The sequence below is a fragment of the Branchiostoma lanceolatum genome, chromosome 7, assembly GCF_035083965.1.
Source record: "Branchiostoma lanceolatum isolate klBraLanc5 chromosome 7, klBraLanc5.hap2, whole genome shotgun sequence".
NCBI classification, from domain to species: Eukaryota; Metazoa; Chordata; class Leptocardii; order Amphioxiformes; family Branchiostomatidae; genus Branchiostoma; species Branchiostoma lanceolatum.
Window position 1 is genome coordinate 1,094,586 of NC_089728.1, and position 12,471 is coordinate 1,107,056.

Here is a 12,471-nt window from a genome sequence, read left to right on the forward strand (position 1 = left end):
CCTTGGTTGATGTTGATACCTGCTCAGAAGCCTTGCCTGGTTAAATATACGAGGATGAGTCAAACAGTTATGCAAGTTGTTTTATATCAGGCTCATCATTTTACCGAATGAGTTGGAAATTGGCACAAAGGTAGAGTCACCGATCTTCTTGAGACCGAAATATATTAGTGTTGTTATTCCGATTATATGATAAACAACTGAGTCGATTTCAAGATGACCACACCCTTGGAACTATGTCAGAAGATCAGTTAATTTTCCTAGATCTGACCAAGATAACCTCCTTGATCTGACCCACTCACAATACTAAAGGAAGCTGAGATCGCACCTCCATAATAAGATATGATCAGAACAGATCAGCTTTGACAGCAGTTTCGTTTCTCTTAGTTTACGGGGGCGTGGTCCTTAACCTTTAATCTACACAATACATATTCAGGGCCCCGACGACCGCTCTGAATTCAACTCATACCTCACTCCACTCCAGCAACGAAAGAAAACATGATTGGATTTCAGAAATGAAAATAAGCATGTGGCTTATAGAGATATGCATTTTGATACCAGTGCAGTTTCAATCTCCTGCAGTAGCTAAAGATGGCCAGGGTAATATTTCATTGCACGTTACTTCAACCTCCCTTGTACTGCTCTTTGCTTCTGTCAGACGTACAAGGGCGCGGTCATCTTGAAACCAACCCAGTCGTTCATACAAATCTGATTTGAGATATTTGTCTCAAGAGGATATGTGTCTTTACATTTGTCCCAAATCTAAACTCATTCGATGAAAAATGAGTCAAATAAAACCACTTGCATTACCTTTTGACTCACCATCGTAGCGAAAGCAGCTAAAATCTATGCGGCTGATCTGCAGTCACGCCCACTGCACGAAATGGCCTCGGATCCTGGCGTATCCTGAAGTATCCTTACGTATCCGGAACCTAAGATCCGGAAGAATCCGAACGGATCCGGGGCCGTATTATTTCCCGGCAGGCTAATGAGCATCCAAATATTGGGAGGGACTCAAGGTACCACACTTACACAACTTGTGTAAGTACGTACTTACACAACTCAAATATGCAAGTGGTACCTTGAGTCCCAATATTTGGATGCGCATTAGCCTGCCGGGAAATAATACGGCCCCGGATCCGTTCGGATTCTTCCGAATCTTAGGCTCCGGATCACGTCAGGATACTTCAGGATACGCCAGGATCCGAGGCCATTTCGTGCAGTGGGCTGGAAGGCCAGGATGGTGCTCGGCACACGCAGGATGCGGCGGGACCATCGCCATTCCAGAGCCCTGTTGGCGATATAAGGAATTAAATCAGCTGATATGTTAGGAAAGAAAATTGACAACGGAATGTGCGGAATGGTTGGTTTTCTAACAATGAAATTTTCAACTTACTGGCGAAGCGTTCTGTGGACGTTTCTTACCTTTGGCAGCTGGATGCCAAAAGCCCCTCACCCCTGAGTGCGTTTCTTCTTCTCGCGCAGCAGCTCAAGAAGGCTACTTGCTTTCTCAACGATCTTCCTGTTGAACAATGAGAACACCTTTTCTTAATTTAAGGTACACAATGGCCGCCTAGATCAAATTTCATCAAGCCGTTCTCTGTAGTTGTCCACCGGTAGAGCGACAGTACAGAATTGATAATCGATATTTGGATTTTCGTTTGGATGACGTTATACCAAGGTTACTGGAAAGATCATCTTTCAATTAACAGCGCTTATATTGACGCTAGCTTACCGCTTAAGGTAGGCTGGGTCGTCATCGCCACCCTCCTCAACGCCCTCGTGGACGTGACCTTCCTCAAAATGCTCCTCGCTGTGGAAGTGACCGTCACCCTCAAAGTGATCCTCATCGCCGTCGTGGACGTGACCTTCCTCAAAATGCTCCTCCCCATCCTCTTCCAGCTCCCCCAGAAGGTTAATTACCTGGTCCATGATGTTCTTCAGTCCAGCTACAAGGCTGGAAAAAAACAGATGAATTTTGCAGATTGGTCTAAAGGCACCAAATTTGACACACGTGTAGTTTTTAATATATTCTACAGAAATCTGGACATGGAGCCATTTTCGATTTCTACCCAGACGCACTGCATATGGAATTTAGAGCTCCCCTATTTGCAGTGTTTGTTGACAAGAATGAAGAGCTCTGATAAATTCGAAAAATATTGTGCTTTACGAAAAAAATTGCACATTTTTCAACATCTTTTATAAAGACGTATTACCAAGGACACTGGAAAGGCCATTGTTTATGATATTGACTCACTGCTCAGGGTCGACGTGGCCGTGGCCATCACCCTCAAAATGGTCTTCGCTAATCGCAGGGTCAGCCAATTGGTCCGGCAATGAAGCATCAGCCGCTGGGTCAGTCGCAGGGTCAGACGCAGGGTCAGGATCAGAGGCAGTCTCATCCGGTTGGTCACACCATGGGTCGACTTCAGGGTCACACGCAGGGTCAGTCGCAGGGTCAGACGCAGGGTCAGGATCAGAGGCAGTCTCATCCGGTTGGTCACACCATGGGTCGACTTCAGGGTCACAGGCAGGGTCAGTCGCAGGGTCAGACGGAGGGTCAGGGTCAGAGGCAGTCTCATCCGGTTGGTCACACCATGGGTCGACTTCAGGGTCACACGCAGGGTCAGTCTCAGGGTCAGACGGAGGGTCAGGGTCAGAGGCAGTCTCATCCGGTTGGTCACACCATGGGTCGACTTCAGGGTCACACGCAGGGTCAGTCTCAGGGTCAGACGGAGGGTCAGGGTCAGAGGCAGTCTCATCCGGTTGGTCACACCATTGGTCGACTTCAGGGTCACACGCAGGGTCAGTCTCAGGGTCAGACGGAGGGTCAGGGTCAGAGGCAGTCTCATCCGGTTGGTCACACCATTGGTCGACTTCAGGGTCACACGCAGGATCAGTCTCAGGGTCAGACGGTGGGTCAGGGTCAGAGGCAGTCTCATCCGGTTGGTCACACCATGGGTCGACTTCAGGGTCACACGCAGGGTCAGTCGCAGGGTCAGACGGAGGGTCAGGGTCAGAGGCAGTCTCATCCGGTTGGTCACACCATGGGTCGACTTCAGGGTCACACGCAGGGTCAGTCTCAGGGTCAGACGGAGGGTCAGGGTCAGAGGCAGTCTCATCCGGTTGGTCACACCATGGGTCGACTTCAGGGTCACACGCAGGGTCAGTCTCAGGGTCAGACGGAGGGTCAGGGTCAGAGGCAGTCTCATCCGGTTGGTCACACCATGCGTCGACTTCAGGGTCACACGCAGGGTCAGTCTCAGGGTCAGACGGAGGGTCAGGGTCAGAGGCAGTCTCATCCGGTTGGTTACCCCATGGGTCGACTTCAGGGTCAGTCGCAGGGTCAGACGCAGGGTCAGACGCAGGGTCAGTCGCAGGGTCAGTCGCAGGGTCAGACGATTGGTCACCCCATGGGTCGTATTCCTTCTTGGACTTGCCGCTCTCCCCCGCGGCGGTATCTTCATCCGACAGGATGGTCAGCAGGTCCAGAATAGCGCGTGCCTCTTGGGGCACCAGCCTGGCGGAGAATGAAAAAAAAGTCTGCTTGATTTTGTTGGTAAACAACAGCGGCTGAAATCAGGGGACTGGCTTACATCCATACATACATGTGTCCACGTCTTGTGTGGTAACACATACATGTATCATTTTAAGAAATGTGAAGGTTCTTTATGTAGGATAAGGCCGAAACAGGAATGAGATTTTCCTACCATTTCTTTACATAGTAAGTTAGATAAACATCATAGAATTGCATACCTATATTTAGGGAGAAATGTAACAACATCATTACACCATACAAACATGTTTAATAACTGTGATATTCATGGTACAGTTGACGCTTCCTTTCGAGTGATGCAAATAAACAAGATGACGGATGCCTCAATTTCTCATGAATATTCCCAAGACTATTATTGACGTATGCTTACATCTTCCTGTCCCTGTAGCCCTCATCTTAGTACGTTAGTCTGAGCACGTAAGTTGATAATGCTCGAGAGGTTTATATTAGTCATCCACAATATACCGGATGTCTTGATACGAAGACTCGTACTTTTTAAAAGACTCAGATTGACCTCAACTTACCTCTTCTGCCTTAGCGAGTGTGCCTGGTCCACCATCAGCACCATCAGGAGGGCGGACAGACCCAGGAACATCGCCAGCTTGTAACCCATTGTTACCTAGTAAACAAAACAAATGTGTAGATCAGACAACCTGGTGGTTTGAAGGCGTCCAATCATGAGTCAAAACTCTTTATATTCAGGTGACTGTGTGCTGCTGATGTGTTATAAACAAAGGTCCATAGGACACAAGCCTACCGTAGGGCACAAGCCTACCATACGACACAAGCCTACCGTAGGACACAAGCCTACCGTAGGACACAAGCCTACCGTCGGGCACAAGCCTACCGTAGGACACAAGCCTACCGTAGGGCACATGCCTACCGTAGGCAACACAAGCCTACCGTAGGACACAAGCCTACCGTAGGACACAAGCCTACCGTCGGGCACAAGCCTACCGTAGGACACAAGCCTACCGTAGGACACAAGCCTACCATAGGACACAAGCCTACCGTAGGACACAAGCCTACCGTAGGACACAAGCCTACCGTAGGCAACACAAGCCTACCGTAGGACACAAGCCTACCGTACGACACAAGCCTACCGTAGGACACAAGCCTACCGTACGGCACAAGCCTACCGTAGGACACAAGCCTAGCATACGACACAAGCCTACCGTAGGACACAAGCCTACCGTAGGACACAAGCCTACCGTAGGACACAAGCCTACCGTAGGACACAAGCCTACCGTAGGACACAAGCCTACCTTACGACACAAGCCTACCGTACGACACAAGCCTACCGTACGACACAAGCCTACCGTAGGCAACACGCCTACGGGAAGTAGCTACGGTGTTTTCGGGGTGGGCTAAGGCGTTTGGTATCCTCTTATCTGGTTCCATTTATGTCCAGGTAGTTGTTTAGGCAGCAACCAAGGCAGTGTAGCAAGCCGGGGTATAAGCTCTGCTTGGAGAGTAGCTAAATGGCCTCCAGCTTGTACAACAGAACTACCATTTGGCAAACGACAGCTGAGTCTAAATTGGGTGTTGATCTACAATCCTCTAAAACCTAGAAATACTGCTGCGGTGTCCCAAATCACCATGTTTCATCGGGAACCCAATAACTATGACCATGCCAAAGTCAAAACAAATCGATTAAAAGGGTTTTGAGTTATTGGCACAAGCACAAAAAGCCGTTATTTTGTCCTGAACCCAAAGTAACGATGTAAGACGTAACCTAATTGGTTGATACTTTCCCAGCGTCCTTTGCGGTTTTGCTCTAGATGAGCTTGTGTGAACCCTCTGATTGGCTGAAAGCTGTTTTGGTGGTAACGTCGCCAGAAGCGGTTTTACAGGCTTGAAATGGCAGGGCCGGTATGGGAGGTAACGTACCGAGCATATCGGGCCTACTCGGGAGGGTGAAAGATTCTGGGTAATCTTCAAGCAGATCGTAATCTAGTCCCTTGTTTTAGGCAAAAAAACGCTAGAAAAACGTTACGATTTTACCTTCAAACATCTGCTTGGAGATTAGATTCTCGGATGACCTCTTATATATGATTAAAGATACTGGTTGGGTTGTGTTCTGCTGTGCTGGGTGTGGCACCTCGAGTTAAATTGAGAAGAAAACATCATACCAACGTCACACTTACATAATCTCCAAGCAGATGTAGCAGTTGGGCTGGCAGCTTTTGGGCATATTTGGCATTTGGTTGGAGATATTTATCGCTTTTTCCGGATGTTGGAAAACGAAAGGCTTCAACCTTTTTAACTCTAATCACTCTTACACATCACGACAATTCTGTACGTATAGCGATTATACACTGGTACCAGTAAATGACTGTTATGAAAAGATTTCCAATTTTCTATCATGATCATAAAATTTATCAACTGTAAGTATGATCTTCAACACTCAAGAGGTGGGCTTGCAAAGCCTCTACTAGGCCTTCCTGTAGGGGTGCGGAGAAAAGAATTCGACACAAATATGCGTGACTTATTGGCCAGGTGGGTCAGTCCGCGAGAAGTCACATTTTCCCTCCAAACTGTGCAGGCAAATAAAACTAACGTCCCTGGCAAATTATTCTCCCTACGGCAAGCGTAGTTAGCCTGGTAGTAACTATCGTTTGTAGACGTGTTTGCAACTTGGCTTTTTGAACGAATCCGTCTCGTGACACAAATGTTTGTACGCGTTTTTTTAGATATCCTAGCCGGTACACCTTCTATTTGCTTGCGGCAAACATTTTCACAGCGCTGGCGGTGCCAAAAAGTCAGTTGTAAAATGGCAGGGCCAGCAGGTACCGATCGAAGATCAAGAAGTTGAAGTTGAAGTTGAAGTCAAAGTACAGGCAGGTACGGGACCACAGCAGCGGCAGTGGGAGAGAGGAAGCCGATTTGAGCTTGGGGGCAAGTTTGGATCATGACATGACCGCAAAATTTAAGTCGACTTGGCTACCGAATCCAGTTAAACCGACTAGAATTATCTTAGCACGACCGTTTTTGTCTGTGACTACTTTATTGTGGGCAACATACAGGGCTTGAAGAGATTCAGAGTCAATTGAGAACTGACTAGTGACTGCTATATTCCACAAATTCGTTAAAGCCCCTATCTCATTGGACCCGCGGCACGTTGGCGGCGTTGCTGCGAGCTAAACTGGATTTGTCTTACCATTGACTTTATCATGGGGAAAAATACTATGCAAAACGTACAAGTATGACTAAAAATACAACAAAGCACACAAATCGAAAAAAGGTTCGTTTTTTATCGACGAAATTCGTTGAGCGCGCTGTCAAATCGCTCGGTCGCCAACACAGCACGTGTCCGGTGAGATGGGGGCTTAAAAGTATCTCTGATTCATGTTCAAATTTACATTACATGTTCGGATTGCATGGTGTCGTCAAATGGGCTATATAAAGCGGTAGTGATGACGTGGATATCCTACAAATGGGGACGAATCCATGGCTAAACAACTACAGCCTGTCCGTGAATTGAAATCTTACAGTAAAATAAACGGCATGAAATAGGGAATGAATTGTTCTCAAGGGTAAGCTCAACCCCTCTATCATCTATCCCTATTTTCTGTCCGATTTCTTCAACTTTTTCAACTCGACGGGAGGTTAGATTAGAGGCTAGCATAAAATCGCTTTACAGACCAACAACCCAGATAACCTACATACATCAACAGATAACGTAGTCTGTACATAACGGGCTCTTCGAACAGTGGTTTAGTTGTGGTCCACATACAAGATGAATAACACGACGGTATGTTCTCAAGAAAGAGAGTCGACGTTGTCATTTTTTTTGGTCACACCACAGCGTCGAATCTCGACCATGTCGTCTATGTTCTACGGACAAAATCTGGACAACGTAAGGCGAGCGTCGCCCCTTTCCACGCCTGGTCATCTACAACCAGCGATACCCTCCCTCCCAGCCCGTGGACCCTCTCCCCGGGCTCCCAACGGGACCTGCACGGGGACGCCCCGGCCCACCGCCGGCGGAACCCTCAGCCCCGCCCCGACGGTCTCAACCCGCCCCCGTTACAGCTACGCCCGTTACCCACGGTTAAAAGAATCAAAATATTCCTTGATCATGTTTAACTAGGCAAATGTAACACGTGCTCACCGTTACGAAGTGCCTTCTTTCTGATATCTCTAGACGTCCCGAGGGAGATCAACTCGCGTGCGGGACTCCGCTTGAAGACTTGAACTCGTTCTGCCCCACAAGAACGGATCGGCCTGAGACAGTCGAGACTCACCTTTCTGCTAATTACTCAGACAAAAGATCATTCAAATTATTACCTTGAATGCATTCCTCTTGACCTATCACCTATCTAATTCGGCAGGTTACGTAAGGGACGTTTTCAACCCAGTCGGCTGCCAAGGTTTTTTTTTTCGAAAATCTTCGAACAATAACGTTCACTATTATTCTAACCTGGCAACCGAACTTGTAAAATCTGTGTTCTCTCTAAATGTGGACAAGTCAGAGTGGGATTTAATAAACTGCACACAACGGTCAATAAGTTGATTTCGCAACACAAGTTAACGATGACAGCTGAACAATGGCACCCTATCATTCATTACTTCAGGTAGATAAATATTTTGGCAACGTTACTGTCAAACAAGGCGGCAACGAAGACAAGCCTTACCATATCAAAATTATCAACATCATTAGTTTTACCATAATGTCCTTGGTTTTACCACTTAGGCAAAGCAGTGTCACATTTTCTGAGATACTTTATGTTTGTTTGTTTGTCTTTTTTTTTAGTATACATCACATCGTGGCATGAGCCTCCTTCGTGTAGCGTTTCTATCGGTCACAACAGGACATCAGCCTTGGCGGCATCAGGCAGGCAGTGACGTGTGTGTAATATGATAACGGGCTGTGCTGATGGCCCGAGGGGTGGCTAAAGACTCATCTCGAGAGCGTGGGAAAAAAATTTAATGGGTTACGTAATCTCCAAGCAGATGTTTCGGTGCCAACATAGCCTTTTTACCTAGTTAAGATTTTGCCACCAGAGGATCTGCTTAGCGATTACGGGTTACTTAGTAATGGTGGAGTGGCCGATGTCAGACGAAAGACGAAGCATGGCGCCTTTTCGGTCGCAATGTGACTCAGTTTTATAGCCCAAGCACACCGGGTCACCCCTACTCTTATTGATAAGTGCGTTAGCTTCTTTTAAGTGCAGAGATTCGCCGCCTGGGGCTCCCCTTTACACGAGACCGTCGGCTTTAAATCACCGCCCAGAATTTTACGAATGCCGTCCCTCACAACATGTCCGAGCTAGCGCAGACCCCGGAGAAGTAGCGGAATCGCTAACTGCTTACTCTAATAGAGCAAAAACAGTTTTTATGATATTAGCGTATAGCTGACATGAAAGGGATCACTGTATACAATTTCGTACCAATATTGTAACGCCTTGTAGGGGCATCACGCTAAATATGTAACAGACGGTTCTGCTCATTTCGCCAAATTCATATGTGGCAAAAATAATGTCGATAGTCGAGGGCATATATTCCGACCACGGTCTTGATGTTTTGAGGAGTCCTGAAGATTCCCACGGCCTCCGTGACCCGTTTAGTATAATTAGAGATAATGACGGTGTCGCTGACCTTAGGTGCACCGTGTTGACATGAGCGGAAAAAACGTGATCTTAACGTCAGGCGTACGGTGCGTTACTGTATGTACGAGTGTATAATTGCGAAGCCAAGGAGACTAAGCCTAAGGCAACTTTTTGCCATCGATCAACTTTTATTGTAAAAGATGCTAACGCTGGGATTCGAAGAAAACACTCCCCCCCCTCTCATTTCTGTTGGTTTCGTTCAATCACACATTGATTACTTGTAGATCCCGTCGGACAGGTATTGCGTCATCGTGAGAACTCGGCAGTCTTCGACAAGTCAGTTCGGTATTCATCGTGAGAACTCGGCAGTCTTCGTACAAGTCAGTTCGGTATTCATCGTGAGAACTCGGCAGTCTTCGTACAAGCCAGTTCGGGATTCTTCGTGAGAGCTCGGCTGTCTTCGTGCAAGTCAACTCGGGGTCATTATGTACGAAGTTGTCGCACCGAAGGTACACTTTAGATGCAAGAGTCATTTTAGGTGCTGAAAAGGTGGGTGGGAGAATCAGTCGAAAAGAGAAAAAGTTTGGTCAGAGGAGCAAGCCAACCCAGAAAAGTCGAGTTCAAGCTGAACATGTTGTATCTGTTATGGTCTGCTAATGTTTGAAAGTGTTCACCCTTTTACGGGTCAATTCTCAATTCTGACATTTTTCAGCACCTTAGAATATCCAAGCAGAGATAAGGGCCCCTGAATGATATAAACACATCGTGGCGTCCTCCGTGCAACGTTTTCTATTGGCCACAACAGAACATCAGCCTTGTAGGCATACAGCCAGGCTGTGACGTGTGTAATTGGATAACGGACAGTGTCGGCCGGAGGGGTCGCTAAAGCCCCCGTCACAAATACGACATTCAGCTCGGCCGACGTGTTGGCGAGCTTCAAATGTACATTTTCGGCCGAAGCACGGCCGACGTCCTGTTGATTACGCGGGCTTCGGACGATTTTTAGAAATTAAAGTTGATCCAAATATTGGCCTTTTACCAGGTTAGTCGATTCTGACTTCGTCCATGTCCAAGAGATGGTGCCATCCCATGGGGGATTTTTATTTTTTAGTGTTCGACGGACGTGACCTGAGATTCATTGGAAAATACGGTCGACGCTACGGCGATTTTGAAATTCGGCGAGCTTCGGGCGATCTACAAATTCGGCCGACGCTCGCATGGATTGTGACGCCGGCTTTAAGGCACATCGTGCAGTGTTGGCGTGGGAAAAACATAAAGGGTGAAGGCCCGACCGCGCATTGAGGACGAAGCATGGCGCTTTTTCGGTAGCTGATGGTTTCATGCGGCTCGCTTTTATAGCCAAGCACATCGGCTCACCCCAACTCCTCTCTACAAGTCTGTTGGGTTCTTTTACTTGCAGAGGTTTGACTCCTGAGCACCAGAGACTCGAGGTCACTTCTTCAAGCACTCTTTTTCCATTGTTGTCGTTTGTTGAGTATTAAGCTACATAAAGATAGATAAAACCGGTCTGGCAAGTATGACGCCACCCGAACTGTGTTCGGGATTCATCGGGAGAACTCGGCTGACTTGGTACAAGCCAACTTGCGTCATCAGTGCAGCTTGTTAAGCATCCTGAGGATGAAGTGTACTTTTCAGGAAAGTCGCCAGGCGATGCACTAGGTAACCTTTAAGCATTATGCATGCCTCTAATTGAATGATCTTCTCCCCTTCTACATACAGACGTTCTACGCAGCATGACGCAATACTGAAAAGCCCGCACGCACGCACGCACACACACACATACACATACACACTCACACACGCGCACGCACACACACACATATATACATGGGAACGCCGACATGACGAATGCAGTCGCTGTGAGTTAGGGCGCGGGGACGTAGCGAGATCGCTAACTGATTACACGTTGAAGCCATCATATACAGTAGTGGTGTTGATATCGGCTTGCGTGAAAAAGGACACTGTGGTTAATTTCGTATCAATATTGTAGCGCTTTGCAGTCACCACGCTACATGTAGCAATTCGTCTAAATTCTGCACCATGCCGTGTGGACTACGGGGAGTGGCAATAATCAATGCTTACTTATGGCAAAATTTATGTTCAGACTGAAGGTCACTTCTTCAACCACCCTCTTTCTATTGTTGTCGTCCGTTGAGTATCTAACTTCCAAGCGATAGATAGAACCGGTCTGGCAAGTATGGCGTCACCCGAACTGTGTTCGGGATTCATCGGGTGAACTCGGCCGTCTTCGTACAAGCCAGCCCACGTCATCATTGCAGGTTTGAGTGCCCCTATCCTGTGTTACACTGGCAGTCTCTCGCTGGCAGGAGCGGATTGGGCCTCCTCCCCGAGAGCTTGGGGTCATTCACCTCTAAATTCGAGAAAACCATCCCCGTTCCCAGAACTACCTGTCACTATAGATACCAGTCATCAAACCTCTGTCACCATGGTAATAGACGGTTCTCAGTCTGACAACAATCAGTCCACGTTAGCATGTACTTTATGTATAAACCAACAGGATTAAGATGTTCCCAATTCTCCTGACGTTATAGGCGTGTTGGCCATCAAGCGTAACAGTGTATTAAAGAGCCTGACACTGGTGGGAGGGCTGCTAGAAGCTTGTGATAGCTTCAGTGTAATTGCATACAGTAATCTGGACAAGGGATACGTGCCGAATTCTACTGCCCATAGCCCCTTGAATTAAGAAGATCCGGTTGGGGCTATATTGCTTGATTTCTCCTGGTTTGAAGGTCAGCAGTATTCTGAGGATAAAGTGTACTTTGCTGAAAAGTCGCTAGGTGATGCACCAGGTAACCTTCAAGCATTATACATGCCTCTAATTGAAAGATGTTCCTCCCTTCCACATCCAGACGTTCCGCGCAGCATGACGTAACACTGAAAAGCCTGCTGCAAAACACAACGTCATATCACACTCACACACCGAGACACACACACACGCACGCACACACACACACACACACACACACACACACACACACACACACACACACACACACACACACACACACACACACACGCACGCACACACACACACACACACACACACACACACACATACACACATATATGGGGCTGCTGGCTTTACGTCACCATCCGAATTGACGAATGCAGTTCATCACAGTATGTTTGAGCTAGGGCCCGGAGAAGCAGCGAGATCGCTAACTGATAACACCACGGGGACATATACAGTGACATCGATATTGATACCACTGTGGTCAATTGTGCATCTATATTGTAACGTTTTCGCATCACGTTTAAGCTTCCTATGTGATATACTTGTAGTAATTCTGCTCGTTTGTCTGAAGTGTGGACGATGTCATATGG

The 12,471-nt window shown here is 47.4% G+C and overlaps 1 protein-coding gene across 1 annotated transcript; it reads right to left on the reverse strand.

Moving 5' to 3' along the window:
- Positions 1–1,201: 1,201 nt before the first annotated feature.
- Positions 1,202–7,791, reverse strand: LOC136438522 (clumping factor A-like). Its single transcript, XM_066433332.1, has 6 exons — positions 7,668–7,791; positions 4,078–4,172; positions 2,255–3,517; positions 1,733–1,954; positions 1,426–1,519; positions 1,202–1,289 (listed from the first exon to the last, which is right to left on the reverse strand). Exons 2-5 carry the CDS (start codon positions 4,164–4,166, stop codon positions 1,450–1,452), a joined length of 1,644 nt encoding a protein of 547 aa, XP_066289429.1. The 5' UTR covers positions 4,167–4,172; positions 7,668–7,791; the 3' UTR covers positions 1,202–1,289; positions 1,426–1,449.
- Positions 7,792–12,471: the final 4,680 nt, after the last annotated feature.

Excerpts from the sequence above, each read along its gene's own strand:
- LOC136438522 (XM_066433332.1), bottom strand. The coding sequence starts at position 4,166 with ATGGGTTACAAGCTGGCGATGTTCCTGGGTCTGTCCGCCCTCCTGATG. Across the intron at positions 3,518-4,077 it reads CACTCGCTAAGGCAGAAGAG|GCTGGTGCCCCAAGAGGCAC; the intron begins GTAAGTTGAGGT and ends ATTCTCCGCCAG. Across the intron at positions 1,520-1,732 it reads GACCCAGCCTACCTTAAGCG|GAAGATCGTTGAGAAAGCAA; the intron begins GTAAGCTAGCGT and ends ATTGTTCAACAG.